The sequence below is a fragment of the Stegastes partitus genome, unplaced genomic scaffold (assembly GCF_000690725.1).
Source record: "Stegastes partitus isolate 25-593 unplaced genomic scaffold, Stegastes_partitus-1.0.2 Scaffold7, whole genome shotgun sequence".
In the NCBI taxonomy this organism is placed as follows: Eukaryota; Metazoa; Chordata; class Actinopteri; family Pomacentridae; genus Stegastes; species Stegastes partitus.
Genome location: NW_007577738.1, coordinates 516314 through 535008, shown reverse-complemented (window position 1 = coordinate 535008; position 18695 = coordinate 516314). Strand labels below are relative to the sequence as shown.

Sequence of the window (18695 nt, the reverse complement as noted above, 5' to 3'; positions counted from 1 at the left end):
GCAAATACTGTTTTTCTTAGATTTGAGTGCAGCCCTGGCTAATCTCAAGTCTACCTCCTCAGGATGCAGACAAGGTATCTGTTATGACTTTATGCAATTTGATTAGGAGCCGATGTGGGCACCAGTGCATGTGGGCATCCAGAGAAATGAGGTTGTGGATCATCTGGCCAAAAATAGATTTGAAGTGGTTATAGCAATAAGTAAGATAGAGGCAAGGAGGAGGTGGTAGTAGCAGTAGTAGTAAAGGAAAGCATTCATATTAGATTCATCATGAAAAACAACAGACAAGAGATTTTGATCAGCAGAATATATATTAATTTCTATGCCTCATCGGGAAGCAACTAAAATTGTGGATCATGTCTCAAATTCACAAGACAGAAACAATTATTTAAGGAAAAAAATGGGACTTGAATGCATGAACTTTAAAACACTGTTTAGAAATTACTCTGGAGATTCTAAAATAACACGGATTTGTTTTAAGAAGTGTGTAATTTAACAGTTGGTGGCGATAGTGCATTGAATTGTGGCAATTTACTAGAAGAAGAAGAAGCATAAGAAGCCGAAGAAGAAGCAGCAGAAGAAGAAGGAGGAGGTGTAGCCAGGTGTTGCTACATATCGAGGTTTTCTCCGAGTTAAATGTCAACATGTTCAAAGCAATGACAGAGACTTGTTCTGTTTTCGGTTGCAAAGCTGATAAAGAAGTGGTGAGCCTTCACGTGTTACCCAAAGACCTGAACATCCGGATGAAATGGGTGCATTTTATTTGGAAAAATCGCAACATCCCAACCAAACTTCCAGATAAAACTCGGGTTTGCAGTAGTCATTTTCCAGAAGCCAGCTTTGAAAATTTTATCCAAAAACAGATGGGCTTCGCCACCAAACTTATCCTGAAGCCGGACGCTGTTCCGACCATTTATCCCGGAGAGGCGGCGGGCAGCAGCCAGCACGGAGGTCCGCCGGTGAGTTCAGGCTTCTGCTGCTGCAGACGGACACGGTGCACATCTGCGAGTAGCATAACACCAGGTTGCTTGTTTTAATGGAGAATTCTTCAGTGAGTCTTCTCTTTATGTGTTTTTAAGAGTATTACTGCTTTGCGATCACACACTAGAGATGTGGGCTGTCAGTGCGACCCGCCGGAGAGACCACAGAGGACGGTGTCCACCCAGCTGTCACATCTCACCTTAATACACAGGCGGAGTCAAGGTGTGTCACCACAGGCTTTTACTCATCTGTTATGATGAGCTGTGGCCTTTTTTTGCCAGTAAATGTGTGTACTGTGTGTAATGTTGCAGCTATCCAAGTCAAGCCATCCACCAAAGGGTTTGGAGTCAACACAGATGTGTCAGCAGGATTTGGAGGATTCCTCTCTACTACCATCAAAGAGGAGTCTCCTCCTTTGAAAAGGAGACGCATTGATGCATTGTCAGATGGCACAGAGGAGTCAGAGGACACCAAGCCACATCCCGATGACACTTCATACCACCAGAGCACCTCTGCTGTTGGTGAATCAGCCAATGTGAGGTAATCCTTGTCAAATACATTTAGTTATAGTATAATCATCTCTGGGCTGCACGGTGACTCGGTGGTTAGCACTGTCGCCTCAAAACTAGAAGGTTAGGATGCCTGGGATCTTTCTGTATGGAGTCTGTGTGTTCTCCCCGTGCAGCGTGGGTTCCCTCCGGGTTCCTCCCACAGTCCTAAAACCTGCTGAGGATAATTGGTGATTCTAAATTGACTGTAGGTGTGAGAGTGCTCGGTTGTCTGTTTGTAGAATGGTGACCTGTCCAGGGTGTCCCCTGCCTTCACCCTGAGTCAGCTGGGATAGGCTCCAGCCCCCCGTGACCCCAGTGAGGATTAAGCGGTGTATAGATAATGTATGGATGGATATGATCATCTCTGCTGGATGATCACCTGGGTGTCTTTTCTGGTGTCTGCTCTACCGAATAGCACACAGCTCTGTCATGAGACTGTTTCACACTGATTATCAGATCCCTGTGAAGGAGCTTCTTGCTCTGTGTGAGAAGTCACACCCAGATGGGGACTCGTTTGCACAAGCGTCTCAGCTGCTTTCCACCAGTCTTACTGACATGTTTCACTGACATGTTTATTTTATGTTTGTCATAAATTCATGATTGTTTTTAATTCTAACAATCATTAAGCATGTAATAAATAAGTTATTGAAGGGGTAAAAGTGATCATCTTTATGATGTGTACACCTTTTACTCCGTGTTTATTACGCCTAGTAAGACTGATATGTAGCCTGTCTTATCCAGGGAAACCCAGATTTTAATTCACCTTTTCAAACAGATGTGTACTGGCTGGATGCATATTCACTCAGACAGACAAACTGTATCATTTGTTTGCATTCAAGATTGTTGTGCAGTCATGTAACCTGTGTATGTGCTTTAATGTGCTTCTAATGCTTAATATTTTTTCCTCTAAAGCTAAAATAAAAGTTCCTAACTGTTTGCATAATTTGTATTTCTTTACCATTAACATTATCAGTTTCATTTTCACCACAGACTTATACTGTTTATAATGGGAAACTGATGCTGCATTTAGTCATCCAACAGCTTTTACTCTACTAACTTCTAATCTTTAATGTAGCACTTTGAGATTTCATTGAAATGAAAAGTGCATTACAAATAAAATGTATTGTTGCTGTTGTTGTTATTATTATTGTTATTTATAATCTTATTTTATTTACTTTTTTTCTGTCCACAGCCATGAGACACTGGTACAAGATGCCACCAAGTATATCGTCTATGAGGACTGCCTGTTAAGCCTGTTTCATACCTGCCCCCGCTGTGGCCAGACTTGTGAGGTGCACAAGTTTGTCCGGGGAACCTTTCTGTCTGTGTCACAGAGGTGTCCTTTCTGCCAGTTCAACCGCAAGTGGAACAGTCAGCCGATCATTGGTAGCACCCCAGCAGGCAACCTGCATCTGTCTGCAGCTGTCAACTTTACCGGTTCATCATTCAGACAGTTTAACAAGGTAACATTTTTTACAACTGAAAAATTTATGTGGCATTGTAAGAAAAATGTTGCATGGGAAAAGGGACGTCTGGAATTCTCTGCTTAGAGTGCTGCAACCAAGATCTGATTCTGGATTAGTGGAAGAAATGGATTGATTGTTTGTGTTATATGCTGTATTCAGTCTAATATCAGATCCAAAGTCTCATCAAAACCTTTTTTATTTTTAGGTTCTGTCTGCACTCAAGGTTCGAACCATAGCTGAGACGACATACTTTGATCATGCCAGATCGTACATGGATCCGTGTGTTTTCTCAACCTGGAAGCGGTTACAAGCAGACCTCATCCAGACTCTGAGCCAGAGGGAGGATGTCACACTGGGAGGCGACATGCGAGCCAAGATCCCAGGGCACAACGATAAATACGGTTCCTACTCAGTCATGGACCTCCACAATGGAAACATTGTAGATGTCCAGCTGATGCAGGTGAGGTTCTACTTTAGTTTCCAAAATGTTCCTGTCTGGCCTCAATGAACACTTACTTGGAAATGCAGTAACCTAATCAGACTATTATTATGGCATAATTAATTTCTTGTGTTGACTTGCCCACAAGAGAACATTGTTGCTGTTGAGAAGTAAAGTTAAAAACAATATTTTTTTACAGAGCAGTGAAGTTGGCAGCAGTGCAAACATGGAGACAGAGGGCCTGATGAGGAGTCTTTCTTTTCTGGAGTCGTCTGGGGTGACGATAAAGGCCGTGGTGACGGACAGGCAACCACAAATACAGAAGTACTTGAAAGAGCAGAAACCAGATATCACGCATTTTTATGACATGTGGCACATTGCAAAAGGTATGAAGTTAGGTACTGTAGTTAGTCACTGTAATTTTTAACTTTTTACTGTGCAGCCCCAAAAATCCCACTTTCATCTGCTTAACTCAGGTGTTTCCAAGAAGTTGGAGGCTCTGGCCAAGGAACAGAAGTGTGACAAGGTGAAAAAATGGCAAAAATGTGTCATCAAGCATCTTTACTGGTCTTCCACCTCTTCATCGTCTGGTGAAGAAGCTGTGGCTAAGTGGGCATCAATCTCCAATCATGTGCAGAACATCCACAGCCACGACAATGCCCTTTTCCCAGAGTGTCAGCACTCTGAGACGAGTGGGGGTCCCTCCAAAAAGTGGTTAAAGCCTGGTATGTGGAAAAGCTTTACAATATATATTTTACACACAAAACATGATATGGGATAAACATCATCTTTTAAAAATATGGTGAGGACACTACTTACTGAGTCCTGTACCTGCTTTTAGTGTGTTTTATCTTCAAGCCTTTTATTGTTTTGTTTGTGTATTGTTTTTTTATGGATATATTCCTTTTATTGTATTTTCTTTTCTGTGCTGCCTCTTGGTCAGGTCGTTATTGTAAATGAGAATTTGTTCTTGATTAATCCACCGGGTTAAATAAAGGAAAAATAAATAATTAAAATAGTTAAGACATTAACCATGTGCTATATTAATGGTTATGCATCACCTCTTCTAGTGATCCAACATTTAGCAGTTTCCCCTCAGGGATCAATGAAGTATCTCTCATCCTGATTCTGGTTCTTTGCAAAAAACAATACAGTATTGACTAGTATAGACAATAAATTCGATCACAACGTCACCATAAAAATATAACAACAATGTTTCTATTACAGCATCAAAACCTGCCTTCAAGTTCCAGAGAATTGTGAAGAACAAACGCCTGATGAGAGACGTAGCAAAACTTAGTCCTACCCATCAGCTGTCGGCCATTGAGAGGTTCCATGGCGTATTTCTGCAGTTTGCCCCCAAAAATTTGGTCTTCTCCTACCGTGGAATGCTGTGCAGGTAAGTGTAATTCCTATTTCATGTCTGGTATTGTGAAAATGGTACAGCAACGTTAAGATTCAGATTATGCGAACGAAAACCATTTGGACAACAATTACAGTGTGGATATAATGCTATTTTAGATTGTGCCTGGCTGCCATTCATTTCAATGAAAATGTGACACGGGGTCAGCTGAAGACCAAAGATGGAGCACTGGTCTATAAAATCAAGTGCCCAAAGACAAAGAAGGGCAAATGTTCCATTCAGGCAGTCAAGACAAAGCCAACCTCTGGTAAACTATTAGAATTCTTTGTATATGCATGTCTGTACCCACGTATGAAATGGGTCTGACTGAACTGGCCAAGTTACAAAATAATAAATGTCAATGTGACAGGCTACGTGGACAACCTGCTCCAGGTCCTCTTTAGTGAGGTGCTAAATGATCCCGGACGATTCACCGCTCAGCTGGACCAGCTGACCTCCCCAGAACCCTTGTGTACTCAGCCCAAGAAGTCTGACAGGGAGGAGGCCATTGCTGGGATTTTGTCACGATTCAGTTGCCCAGGTAAGGACATGAAGCCTGGATCCACTTCATCCAAGTCCTCCAGAGAGCGCGGCAAGCAACTGATGAACTCCTGAGTGGTACTGATTGACCCTTTTACTGCAACTGCCTCTGGTGTCCTTATTTCACACCAGATTCTCACTGTCCTCTAGGGGTGATTTATTTGGCCTCAGTAGAGCAGATAAGACCCATCCTACCCTATAAGTCAACTGTTTGACCTGCTACCGTCTAGTAGATGCTTCAGTTCCATCATCAGTTATTTTTAGAAGACAATACGTAGATGTTTACAGTCAGACTGCATCTTTGTATGTATATAGTCCTAACCGTAGTACTTGTATAGGTAACACCATTTCAGTGTATGTGCTGCATATGTGGTGTCATGAAGACCAATATACCAGTCATTAATAATAATTACTTTTTTTTTTTTTGTCTTCTTTTACCTGTATTTTAGGTGAGTGGAGTGGAAAAGAGGAAGTGCCTGATGAGCAAGAAGTGCAATTATCCAATCCAAGTAGCCAAGACAACTCCCACATATGGTAAAACTTTCACAAGTAACTACAGTTAAAAATGCATTATCTACATTAGTGCAACTTCAAACTCTATGTTAAACTCTCTCTCTTTTTTTTTTTTTTTTAAATTACAGAAAAAAATATAGACGGTGCTGACAGCTCTATTAACTGAAGTTATCGCCTACTGTTGTCCATTTACTGCTGAGGTTCCACCATTCACTGGGGACTGAAAGGCTTAATGTGGATGAGGCATTTGCTTGCTTTTGTGTCTGACTTCAGTAGTTCAGAGAGTGTCTGAAGCCAGTGTACTGTCCTTGTCTATCAGGAAACTATTGGCAATCCCAAACCATAACACAAGGTGGTTTGACACATCTGTTCGTGTGGTTCGAGTATCTCTATTGTCAAGCTCAAATGGCCAGGTTTACAGACAGTTGTGTAAATAGTATTGAAAATAAGTGACTCGTTCTGAGGTTTTTTCTTGCCCTGGATCTTTTGTTTCTATCCTCAGTGTTTCTCTGTGTATTTATTGTGTATAATATGAGGCTTCCTGTCATTTTTTCAAATGTATAATATACACTGAACAAAAATATAAACGCCCCATGTCAAATGTAAGAGGTTTATGAACATTTGGGTTATGCAATATATAGAGAAACTCAAAATATATTTTCAGTAATTACTGATCTTCACATCGGCATTGATAACATCGTGGTATGGCCATTTGTAGCGGATTGACAGTCCGTTGAACATGATAGGGATCAGGTTGAGGAATTAGATTTTTCAGTATCTTGTGTGTCCGCCAGCTGCGTCTCTCAGAGCAACACACCTTCTTCGCATGGAGTTGATCAGATTGTCTATGTTGGCCTGTGGAATGTTATTCCATTCCTCCTGGAGTGCCACACGGAGCTGACCCACATTGCCTGGAACTGGAACACAGTCCCGGACACGCCTATCCAGAACATCCCAAAGATGCTCTATTAGGGACATATCTGGCAAATATGCATGCCAGTCCAGAACTTCAGTGTCCTCTGTTTGAAGGAATTCCATGCAGATGCGGGCAACATGAGGTCGGGCGCTGTCATGTTGAAAGGTGATGTCATGCTGGCACACAGACGGCACAACAATTGGGGTGAGAATCTCGTCCCGATATCTTTGTGCATTGAGGTTCCCTTCAATGAAGTGCAGTGGTGTTCTATGCCCGTATGTGATGCCTGACCACACCATAATGCCACCACCTCCATGGGCAACCCTGGCCATAACATTTGCATCTGCAAACCGTTCACCCACGCATCACCAGACACGCTGTCTTCCATCTGCACGATACAACTGGAACCTGGATTCATCCATGAACATCACTCTTCTCCAGCGTGCCAAGGGTCATCGGACATGTGCATTCGCCCATGCGAGTCGGTTCCTACGCCGGACAGCAGTGAGATCCAGACCATAGTGAGGGCGCCGAGCATGCAAGTTGGTTTCTCGTAGGCGGTTTCGGACAGTCTGAGGTGTGATGCGTCTGTTGCGCAGACCAATAGTCTCATCAGCTGTGTATGTCGCTGGTCTTAGCCGATCCCGCAGATGGACAAGCCGGATGTGGCGATCTTGTGCTGGAGTGGTCACACGTGGCCAACGAGGATAAGGTCGATTTGCAGTAGTGCCAGTCTGTTGGAAACGAACTCTTAAACGGCCTATGGTCCGATAATGGACATTGAGCCGTGCAGCTACTGCTCTGGTGGACATCCCTGCATCCAACATGCCAATGGCATGCTCCCGCATAACTTGCGACATCTGAGGCATTATGACTTGTGACAAAATCTGACATTTTGGGGTGGCCTTTTATTGTCCCCAGTCCAAGGATTGTCCAGCTGTTGCTCATTTTGTATGATCACCCACTGGACATGCCCCACCCATGCACTGAGTAAAAAAATAACTCACTGAGTAATGCTCACTGACAGAAAGTTGGATTAAAAATTATACACAAATCATGAGAAATATTACTTTTATGCAATAAAATGTCAGCAAATGCTCATTTACAGTTGTTAACTCCACATGGCAACAATATTTGACATGGGGCGTTTATATTTCTGTTCATTGTAAATGGCCTACAAAAGCTTCTGTTTGTGTATATTGATCCTGTTTACATTGTGTGCATTTTATGTGAACATTTACTGTTTCAATAAATACATTTTTGTATTCTTCATTATAAAATGCAGTCTGTCTTTTTCTCCCCCAAGCTTTCCCATTGGTTTGTAACTGCTGAAATTAAATCTGAATAATCATATGAGACAATCATAACAAGAAAATAATTGTTTTAGTCCCCCCCTTTTAAAAGAAAGTTGACCTTGCACTTGCTGGTTTCAGCTTCTCAGAGGTACGGTTTGATGCCTTTCTTTTTCATACATGAAAATTAGATGAATATGTTTTAGGTTTGGAATACTGGTTGAACAAAGCGATGCATTTGAAGGCCGTTTTCTCACATTGTACAAACAACAAATAAAAGGCTCATGACTTGAAAATACTTAAAACACAATCTGCTTTGTTTTGCCATTTATCATTTGCTGTTTGTCTCCTCGAACTGAAGAACAACAGCGCCCCCTCCTGGTTGTCAAGCGTTTGGTCCGCACACATTGAAACGAACCTGTTATCTGATTTGAGGACTGTTTTGTCCTTTTAAACACTACCAAGCAATTTTTAATTAAAAAAAAAAAAAGCAATTTTATAACGACTGCTTTTATCATACAAAACTAAACCTGCACAGATCAGATCAAAGTGAATAAACAGCAGCAGTCACAGCGTTTGCCCCACGCCCATAACTCTGGAGTGGCCCACTATCATACTGAAGGTGAGGGTATCACATTCAAAAAGCTTTAATTTTGTGAGCAAAGAGCCACAAAACAATATTTGAAGTGAAATTATATTAATATTAATTCCGTAATATATACTAAATATCTAATAAAGTTATCAAAGTCGGAGTATGGTGTATTACATTTTTTTAATAAAGGGAAGTCACCCCCGTGTTTCATCTACATGTCAAAGTGCACTTTCCAGACGCGGAAGCGCTTTCCAGCTGTCAAACAGATTTTTGTAAATCGCACTCAGCCTTCGTTTGACAGGAACACAACCACTTAACTTTAAAATGGACTCTCCACGCTGGTTGCCTCTGGAATCAAACCCAGAAGTACGTATCGTTTGTTTTCTTGAAACCGTGTTGTTTTATCGACGCCATTCATTCGCAAGCATGTGAGTGGCTAGCTAACTTGTAGCTAGCAGAGAGAACAAAAGCTGAAGCCGGTGTGGCTGCTTTGCAAATCCCCGCAGCAGTTTGATTAACGTTTTCATTTGTGTCTTTTCATTCCAGGTCATGACTAAGGTACGTATTTCTTTTTTTAAATGTATTTATTAGTAGACAGGTTAGAAAAATCAACGACAAAGTGCTGTGCAGAGGCGCAAGGCCTACCCAGCAGCGATGCTACACCCAATGTAACGTTATTAATAAAGAACAAAAGTCCCAAACCAAAGTGGCTGATAAACAGAAAGACAGAAGACAGCAGCTTAGAAACTTACAGTCACAGGTATGCTGTGGTAAGATGTCTTAGGTTTTGTTCAGTGGTCGTGCCTCTTTTCAAAACTTTCATACGTGAAATTAAATTAAAATTCTCTCCACATTTTTTTCAATATTTACCTGATAATGTATTATCTGATCAGCACTAAAGCGTTGCAACTAGTAGAAGCCTCAACTTCTGAGTAAACATACTTAAGGCAACGCAGATTTATTCCTGGTTCAATGTGAGGCTTGATGGTTCCAGCAGCCTCAGTCTGTAAATGCAGAGTCATCCAAGTGGACACACACTAGTTATGTAGGTAACGCTTTATTGTACAGGTTTATATAGCTGTGAGCATTCAAGAGAAATAAACTATGTGTAATTGGCAGGAATTATCTAGGGCTGCAACTAATGATCATTTTCATAGCCTAGTCATCTGTTTACTATTTTCTCAATTTATTGATGAGTTGTTTGTTCTATAAGATGTAAGAAAATGCTGAAAGTGTCCATCAGTTTTTCTTAAAGCCTGCCTCAAAAGACTAGTTTTGTCCGCAAACCAAAGATATTCAGCTTACTGTCAAAGAGGAGGAAAGAAACCACAAAGTAAGCACATTTAGAAAGCTGTAATCACAGATGTTAAACTTTTTTCTTTAAAAAAAAAAAAAAAAAAGTTACTTAAAGTGATTAATCACTTATGAGAATAGTTAGAGATGAATTAATCTGAATTTATAGTTTGCAACTATTTAATTAATTCATTGTTAAAGTTCTAACATTAATTTAAATAACTATATACACAGTTCACAGTGGTAGACTGAACATGAAGAAAAATACTTACTCATAGTTTTGTTCTGAGTACGCTTATTTTACACGGTCAACATTTTTTTCATTATATTTTCTAAAGATTTTCTGACAGACATTTATGTTGCTGCTATGTAGTGACACAATATTTAATTGAGAAAACAACTGTATTTCTACTTTATTGTTTTTTTATTGTTACATACCTCTGCTCTAGCTTTTTGGACAGCAACAAATTGTTTGTGATGGTGATCAGGATTCCCCAAGTTATTACATACTCCTTTGTTTTGAGTTTAATTTGTCTGTCAGATATTGTAAGTTCAACTTGATGTGCAAACCAGTTTACTGTCAGCTTGTGTGCAGTTTGTCAGTTGTTTGGGTATGAAGTCAACCTGGCAGTTTGGGGATGTGTATGGATTGGACCCAGAGCTTCTCAGCATGGTACCAAGACCAGTGTGTGCAGTGCTGCTTCTCTTCCCAGTGACAGAGAAGGTATTTCTTGTTCTTGTTACATCTTTTCTTTTTTTTTATTTCTAATGTACAGCTCCACTTTGGATGTCTGTATTTGTTGGCACACAGGCTCGTGTCCATGGCAAACATTGTTCAAGAAATATTTCTCTCCTCTGCTACTTCTGTCCAGTATGAGGCATTCAAGCAAGAAGAGGAGGAGAAACTCAAAGATCAACGACAGGAGGTCTCCCCAGACGTCTACTTCATTAAGCAAACTATTGGAAATGCTTGTGGAACAATAGGATTAATTCATGCAGTGGCAAACAACCAGGGACACCTGGAATTTGGTGAGCATTTAGCACACTTGCATGTTATAGGACTGAGAAGTAAACTTGACTACAAACAGACAATTTAATGCTTTATTTAGTGATTTATTGACAGTTTTAGTCCTTTGTTTTGATTTTAAATGATCAGTTTATTGTTACGTATCCTCCAACATTACACTCAGTGGCTGCTCAGTTAGGTGTACCTGTACAATCTGCTTAAATTCAATGCATCAGCTCTACAAACATATTACACGTTTATAAAGTTTGTCATGCTCAGGCTTTGTTGATGTTGAAAAATTAATTTATATGTATATTACTGAGGTCATAGTTGAAGGTGGAATTGTCGAGGCCAGCATTATATTGAGGCCCTGATGTGCACAAAAAACCCTCCATATAATGCAGTAAAGTAAAGCACAAAAATGACCTTGATGCTGAAACCTATGATAGAACATACACCTGCATGACAGAGTCAACAAATGACCGTGAACATATATGAGGCTTCATAAAAGCAGAGTTTGTGGCCGAACAGTTGTTCTGGATCGTCCTAGACTGTGTAGCTGAACCTAACAAAGAGGATACTGTGTGTAAATCCAGTTTCATCTTTGCTTGCAGGCAGTTTTCTGTAGACTGTACTGAAAGTTTTGTTGTTGTTTTTTTTTCTCTACAGAGCCTGATTCTCCTCTTAAGAAGTTTATTGAACAAACATCTAAAATGACCCCAGAGGACAGGGCCACGTTCCTGGAAAAAGACGAGGTAGGAAAATGCTGTAGAGCATTTTTGATCAAGGATGAAGCAACAAAGTGGTCACATGTGTGAAGGCTTTTGATTTGTGTGACCAACTTGTCACAAAGAGGGATTATTGTCTAATTATCTGTTGGAAAACACTGGCTTGGTGTCTGTTGCTCTAAATGTGCTATATAAGTAATGTTGACTTGATGTGACTGTAATACGAAGATATTCCTGTTACAATGTTATACCCAAGGCCAATAACTTATCTAACAAATGAGAACATTTTCATATGTAACAGCTGCAGCAATAATTGGCAACGAATGCTGGTTAGGAGATAGTTCAAATTACAATGATGTAGATTACAAGGAAACACTTTATGCCTTTTTTCCTACTTTGTCTTCCAGAGTATACGTGTTACACACGAATCCAGCGCACAGGAGGGACAGACTGAGGTTTGTATTTAATTTTTAACTGTGGAAGTTGAACTGTTGAACAGCCATAACACCACATGTAGTGAACTTTACAGGCGTAGCAGTGTGTCTCACTTAATGGAAATGTTAATTTCTTATCTGTCGCAGGCCCCAAGTTTAGATGAGAAAGTGAATCTGCATTTTATAGCTTTTGTGAATGTCGGAGGACACTTATATGAACTAGGTAAGTTAACCAGGGAGACACAAGTATGCTTTTATGTAAAAAATACACATTTGTCACATTCTTGATGGCAATTGCTTTAATTACCCCATTTAATGATGGCAGATTCAAAGCACAATTATCCTGAAACTACCTAATTAACTGCCTTTTTCTATATTTAGATGGCCGAAAGCCTTTCCCTATCGTCCATGGAAAAACCTCAGAAGACACTTTCCTCGAGGTAAGATGTCACAGAATAAAACCGGTGAACTGTCATCCCAATACCTCCTTAAGCTGAGTTGTAATTCATCATTTTACTTGTGTGTTCCAGGATGCCGTAGAGGTTTGTAAGATCTTCATGGCTCGTGATCCTCAGGAGGTTCGTTTCACCATCATTGCTCTGTCCAAAGATTCATACTGAGAAAAATCCCTTGTGACCCCAGAAAACAGAGAAAACATTACTGCCAAACATTCTTAAGTGCTGATTGTATTGGAAAATTACCTTTTGCTCAAAATGCTATAACAAATGATGTGCGAGAAATAACAAAATGTCGGGAATGTCACTCTAGAGTAATGTTACACTTACACTATACATAAATTGTCACGAGTTAAATTAATTCTAAAGAAATTCGAATGCTGTTGTGTAATTAAAAGTATATATTGTAAAAATAAAAAAGCAAAATCTTCTGGTTCCCCACTGCTGACACATCTCTAAATGTTATGCAGATATCAGCTGACAGTGAAGCTGCACTTTGGTTTGTTTAAATGATGTGTTTGGCTTTCAGTTCAGAAGGAAGTTTAAGAAATTTTCCGCATCGCAAAGGGAACTCGACTTTTCTACTCAATGATAGTTCAAAGATGCGTACTGTATGTCGTGATTTGTTTTTGATGAAATGTCTAACCACATGGTCGAAGCGAGCTGAAGAAACACAGGCTTTAATTTCATTCATAGCTTTGAAAAAAAAAAAGTGACAGGCTAGTGTTGTTGTATGCAATGATGGTGTCATGAAAAGCTTATCAAACAATACTTCTTGAAGTGAGGCTAACTAAACATGCAGACTACACATCCGTGTGGAAGGTGCCTATGTTTTTTGTAATAAGAATTAGAGATTCTGTCAAATAAAAGGCAAGTTTATTAAACATTTCTTTTGTGGCTCTCCTCTGTAGCACGAACATATACAGATATATTTATTGGTTTACTATGTCCATGATCTGGTTACCTGGTGTTTATTGTCTGAGGTGTACAACGTGATCAGACAGATTTAGAACAATATTCTGGCACGCTGGTGTAGAATCCCAGCAATAGGCAAATAAAAGGCTTTTAAGAAATCAGAGGGTAAGTTCTAAGTGTGCACTGGAAATACAAAAAAAGCTGCTGATGTGACTGCAAGCTACTTTAAAAGTTGCAAAACTGAAACACCATATTTTTTACTGATTTTATTAAGATGCTACTCTACCAGTTCTGTAAAATGAAAAACTTATGGAAACATGCAAAGCGTTGTGTGTCAAAGCTTTAAAAACCTGGACGTTCATTTGTCAAACTGCATCTAAAGTTGACTTGTATGACTTTATTTAATGTAAGCAGACAAAAGTTCTGAAAAGCTGGCACTCTCAAGCACACCACCCATCGTACTTTAAATCTAATTTGGCTGCTCAATTGCTGCTCAGTTGATTAAATCTGCACTTGAAGAAGCTAAAGTGAGTCTAACTGAACACTCTGCTCTTTGTTAATATTTGTTTAGTGCTTAGTTTTGCAGCAATCTTTATGCTGTTGCACACTGACATATTTATTTGTCTGAGGCTTTGAAGAAAGATTTTTCTCATGATGAAATGCTTCCAGTTGCAGAGAATTTAGCTCAAAACAGGAGCTGCATTATTCTCTCAAACTTTCAGTCTGCAGTTCCATCCCAATACTCAGGATAATGAAACTAAAGAGGAAGGAGTGGTGAGAGGAAGAGGAGATGCCAGAGGGATAATTGACTTCTCTTCCTCTTGTTTTTTTTATCACCACCACTATAGTTAACCACATAAGGGGGGCTAAAGTATATTAGAACGCTCATTAATCTGAATTACACACTGAAAAGGTCAAATGAGTTACACTTAAGGCTACACTGTTCTCTATACAGTATTCGTCAGCCAAATAGACGCGCAGATGATGACTTTCTTCTTTCTTTTTAGGCTATTTAACTCATGCAGCTTTACATAAAGGGACTATGTTTGACCTACAAGCTGGTCACGGTGTCTTGGTTATGTTGGCCAACCTTGTGTATGATGCAAAAGGATAATGGGTCAAAAGTCGCTTTTCACATATAGAACCCAGTCAAAGTCCCCTGTCACTGTTCTGTGTGCAGTTTAGTACATCAGTGGATTATTATCTTTGATCTATAAATATGTAACCCACATTTTAATGTTACTGGGTAAGGATGAGCTCATTTCACTCCATATGTTGTTGGGTGTTTTAAGCTACTGCAGTGATTTTTGTGTTATTAGATGGTAATATTGTAGGGTTTTGATCTTAATATGTGATTTATTCAGAATCAGAATCAGAAATGCTTTATTGATCCCCTAGGGGAAATTGCTTTCTGTTACAGGTGTTCCTATTCAAAGTCTTAAGAGAAGTAGGAAAGTAATTCAGTTAAATTTGTGTTTTTCTAAGGTTTTGCTTGTGATACTTACATTTGACATTTGCATAATTAACAATATACAACAATATAGTCATATTGCTTAATATTTAATGTAGTATAGAATATTTGCATTTTAAATAATACTGTAGGTTCTTAATATTTAAACTGGTTTTGCATAATTTGAGTCTGTATGTCTCCTGGAAAACACTTTGGCTCAATGGCTGTTGTTTAAAGTGTGCTATGTAAATAATTGTGACTTGACTATTGACTATTGACTTGACCTCTGGGTGGCCTGTTTCTGTGTCCTCTGTCACAGCACAATGTAAACTTGTGTTTTTACAAGTGTTTTATAAAATTATTGTAATTATTGTAGGTAGGTTTTGTATAGAATTTGTAACTCTACAACTGTAGTTCGGTTGAAATGTTCAAGTAACCTAAATACTGCATTTAAATCCAGTGGACTAGTTGTATACATACACTTTACCAGCAAGCAGGATACGTTTTCACAACATTCAATGACACTACCGACTAGTTCTAATAATGCTGTGAAGAAAAAAATTGATTCAAATATTCAAAGAATGTTTAAATAGCATTTATCATTCTAAATAATGTCCCTATGAGGTTAAAAGTTAAGTTAATGTTTTAATATTCAGAGGACGTTTGGAGGATGTTTTCAGAGTGTGTTAAATGTTAGCGAAAGAAGAACGTTCACAGATCAAGAATAACATTTTTTATCATGGCCTCAGAAGACAAAATGCATTTTTCTAAATGTTCCTCTAATTTGATGTAATAACAAAGAACATTTTGCCTCCAATATTCTGAGGATGTTTTTAGGATTTTGCTGTTGTTCTTCTACAAAACATTCCTTCAATGTTACATGATGGCAAAGGAGGGATTTTCTCAATGCAACATTTGGGTTGTTTCAAGAACATTTTAGAGTGTCTTTAGGGACTTTGTCCTACCTGTAAAAAGAACAAGCTGCCAACTAAATTAAAACATTACTAGAACTTTGCAGAACTTTCTCAGAACGTTTTAAGAACAAAACAAAATCTAGCAGGTTGTTGCTTTCCATCACTGCTCGAAGCCAACTTAACATTCAGTCCAAGCAGTAAATACATTTTACACTGAACTGATTGTGTTCTGGTCCTGTAGTGCTACAATCACTGCCACTGGGTGGCGCTGCAGGAAAGACATTTGCTGTAAAAGTCGAGCCTAACTCTTTCAAACAGAAAAGTTGCCCAGGGGCTCAAACTTTTTGACATTTTTGTGTGTGCAGCCCTGCAGCCCACAGAGCTCACTTTTTAAGCAGTTTGTCCAGAGTAACTTCAGTCTGGGATCATTTTGCTGCTTCAATTCCACTTTTGTACAACTCTGCTGCTGATTGAGGAGCAGTGAGACTCTGGGATCCAAACTGTTTATTTCAGAGCGAGATAATAACAGCGAATTCAAACCTCTGCGTTCACCTGGAAGCCGCTCAGGGGGGGACGCGTGGGTGGTCCCCGGACCTCAGTTTGGAGACCCTCCTGCCAATGAGTGTTTAACTTGTGCAGCCTGAAACTTGCGGACAGGAGTGTCTCTCCTGTCTCCAGCAGACGAGGTGCGCACAGAGACGCGTTTGATCGCTGCGTAAAGGTGGAGTGCAAAACAAGCGCAAAGAAACAAAGCACAGGTGTGTCGGATGAAAAGAAACAGGTAAGCAGCGGGCGATGCGACGGAATGCGTTACTGTTACACCTTGCATTCATTCACTGATGAGCTGCTGGAATAAAAGCACAATAGGAAGCATATTTGATGAATGAGGGAGTGTGATTACTGGTTCACCTGTTTGCTTTGCCAGTACGCTCTGACCACTTTTAAGTGCGCACATTGTGTTTGCTTTGTTTGAACTGGCCCACATTTACGTGGACTTTACATGCGGCCCACTAGGAACCGACTTGGCCCGCCGGTGAAGCTCGGATAATACGTTTTTGTGATGGAGTGGCGTGAGCAGTCCCCTGTCAGCTGCGACGAAGCCTACTTGGAGGCGCAGAGATGGATTGAGGTGAGTAAGAATTTTCTTTCTTCAGAGTTCCTGTCAGCACTCCCATAACGCACCTAAATGTGACACAAAACTGGCTGGTGAAAAGTTAGATTTTGAGGCTTTTATCCTTATTTATGATGATGTATGACTGTACTTGGCTACTCTGAAGTATCCACCAGTGCATTCCCGTTTGAGAGGAAAGTTTATGGCTGAAAGCTGAGTCGCTGCCTCCAAACGCATGCAGCTAAGTCCCAAATAATAGCACCCTGCACCAGCAGATGTATGGAGGCATGTGTCACATTTGACCCCAGGTCTCAGGTAACCGGTGAGATCAATCTTTTCTTTTGGAGACTAGAAATGAGTTGGCCTCCGAGCATTACCCGTGCCCTCCATCTTATCTGTACAGATACTTGGCTTTGACCCCATTTATCATCACTGTTGGCTGCTGCTTCCTTTTTGACAGATCTTGCCTAGACCTGCTCATCAGTTGTTGTTTTTTTTGTTGTTGTTTCTGTGACTTTTAACTCCAGTTGCGAGCAGGCAGAGAGGAAAAATCTACAGAGCTACACACCTACATCAGGATCAACTCAGATTTATAAATTGGCATGAATTTGGAGTTGTACACATGATTTATGGCACAGTAGTGAATCAAAAACTGAAAAAAAGCACTTGTATATTATGGTGCTTGTGACAAACTGTGGAAAATTCGTAGTACAAAGACTCAAAAGAGGCAAAACGTGCCCCCTTTCCTGTAGCAGTCATCAAAATTGTAAAAAGCTGCCAACACACACACGAAAACCATTCACCAGAACTTCCAACAGCAGTCCCAATCCATTTCTATAATGTCATATTATCTGGAGTTTCCACCCAACCTCAAGCCAGACTTTCATTCTTTTCTCTTAACAAGCAGCTAAAATTATGTTTCCTCATCTCACAAAATTCTCTTCCCAGCAGGGTGGCACGGAGCTGCAGCACGGCTGTAACTAAACAAATATTGTTCTAATTTCATGAGGGGTGAATCTGAATGCTTTCGATGTGACATCAGTGTCTCTCACACTTGCACACTGGCCCATTGTAGTGACTGAGCTCCGAGGCGGGGGGCTTGATCTCAGGCGAGGGGGCAGAGGAAGATTGGGGAGAGGGAGCAGAACAGCTAGGTAAAGGTAAAGGACACAGAGGTATTATGTTAGAGGAAATATGTATGAGAAGGGAAGGAAATACAAGAGCAATCAGATTTCTGGCACAAGGGGTGGGGGGACAGTTTCCCATCAAAGAGAAAGTTTTGTGGCTATTGGATTCCGCCACTGAATGATTAACAAGCTGCTTGGCTTCACAGCACTTTAAACAGAGGCATGTGTGCATGGCGAGGTTGGTGGTGTTGTTAAAAAACTAGACTAAATGGTCTGGAGCCTGTCACATGGACACATTCCTGCATTAGCTGCCATGGCTGTGAACATAGCCCCCTTAGAGCTGGCCGGCTGTCAGCACAGGGCGCTGCGTCCTACAACCACAGGGCCCGCTGGAATAATAGAGGTCCTTGTTAATTGAATAGCAAAGGGCTTCAAGTGTGACAGTTATGACAATCAAGAACAAGCGGCACTGTTTGTGCAACTTACAGGTCAGAGGATCATGGCTGCCTGTAAAGACAAACAGCCCGGTGTGAGTAAGAGTTATGTAATAAGGGCTCAAGTATTAGATTT

General features: G+C 40.3%; 3 protein-coding genes across 3 annotated transcripts in view; all 3 read left to right on the top strand.

Annotated features, from left to right (window-relative positions):
* Window positions 1–578: 578 nt before the first annotated feature.
* Window positions 579–5969, top strand: LOC103357415 (uncharacterized). The gene is made up of 11 exons (XM_008281974.1): window positions 579–959; window positions 1080–1203; window positions 1293–1521; window positions 2725–2995; window positions 3204–3458; window positions 3637–3823; window positions 3914–4162; window positions 4665–4836; window positions 4959–5107; window positions 5210–5380; window positions 5829–5969. The coding sequence occupies exons 1-11, from the start codon at window positions 645–647 to the stop codon at window positions 5915–5917; spliced, it is 2211 nt and encodes a 736-aa protein (XP_008280196.1). The 5' UTR covers window positions 579–644; the 3' UTR covers window positions 5918–5969.
* Window positions 5970–8913: 2944 nt separating this feature from the next.
* On the top strand, window positions 8914–13494 carry uchl3 (ubiquitin carboxyl-terminal esterase L3 (ubiquitin thiolesterase)). Its single transcript, XM_008281962.1, has 9 exons — window positions 8914–9058; window positions 9239–9250; window positions 10581–10709; window positions 10858–11014; window positions 11661–11746; window positions 12127–12174; window positions 12301–12376; window positions 12535–12593; window positions 12684–13494. The coding sequence occupies exons 1-9, from the start codon at window positions 9017–9019 to the stop codon at window positions 12771–12773; spliced, it is 699 nt and encodes a 232-aa protein (XP_008280184.1). The 5' UTR covers window positions 8914–9016; the 3' UTR covers window positions 12774–13494.
* Window positions 13495–16557: 3063 nt separating this feature from the next.
* lmo7a (LIM domain 7a) overlaps window positions 16558–18695 on the top strand; it is a 49664-nt gene continuing 47526 nt past the window's right edge. Inside the window, exons 1-2 of the mRNA XM_008281951.1 lie at window positions 16558–16668; window positions 16902–17016. Of these exons, the coding sequence (XP_008280173.1) occupies window positions 16948–17016 (69 nt within the window). The 5' untranslated portion in view covers window positions 16558–16668; window positions 16902–16947. The remainder of the gene's footprint in view (window positions 16669–16901; window positions 17017–18695) is intronic.

Excerpts from the sequence above, each read along its gene's own strand:
- LOC103357415 (XM_008281974.1), top strand. The coding sequence starts at position 645 with ATGTTCAAAGCAATGACAGAGACTTGTTCTGTTTTCGGTTGCAAAGCT. Across the intron at positions 960-1,079 it reads GCCAGCACGGAGGTCCGCCG|AGTATTACTGCTTTGCGATC; the intron begins GTGAGTTCAGGC and ends TGTGTTTTTAAG. Across the intron at positions 4,163-4,664 it reads CAAAAAGTGGTTAAAGCCTG|CATCAAAACCTGCCTTCAAG; the intron begins GTATGTGGAAAA and ends TTTCTATTACAG.
- uchl3 (XM_008281962.1), top strand. The coding sequence starts at position 9,017 with ATGGACTCTCCACGCTGGTTGCCTCTGGAATCAAACCCAGAA. Across the intron at positions 11,015-11,660 it reads CCAGGGACACCTGGAATTTG|AGCCTGATTCTCCTCTTAAG; the intron begins GTGAGCATTTAG and ends TTTTCTCTACAG. Across the intron at positions 12,594-12,683 it reads CAGAAGACACTTTCCTCGAG|GATGCCGTAGAGGTTTGTAA; the intron begins GTAAGATGTCAC and ends TGTGTGTTCCAG.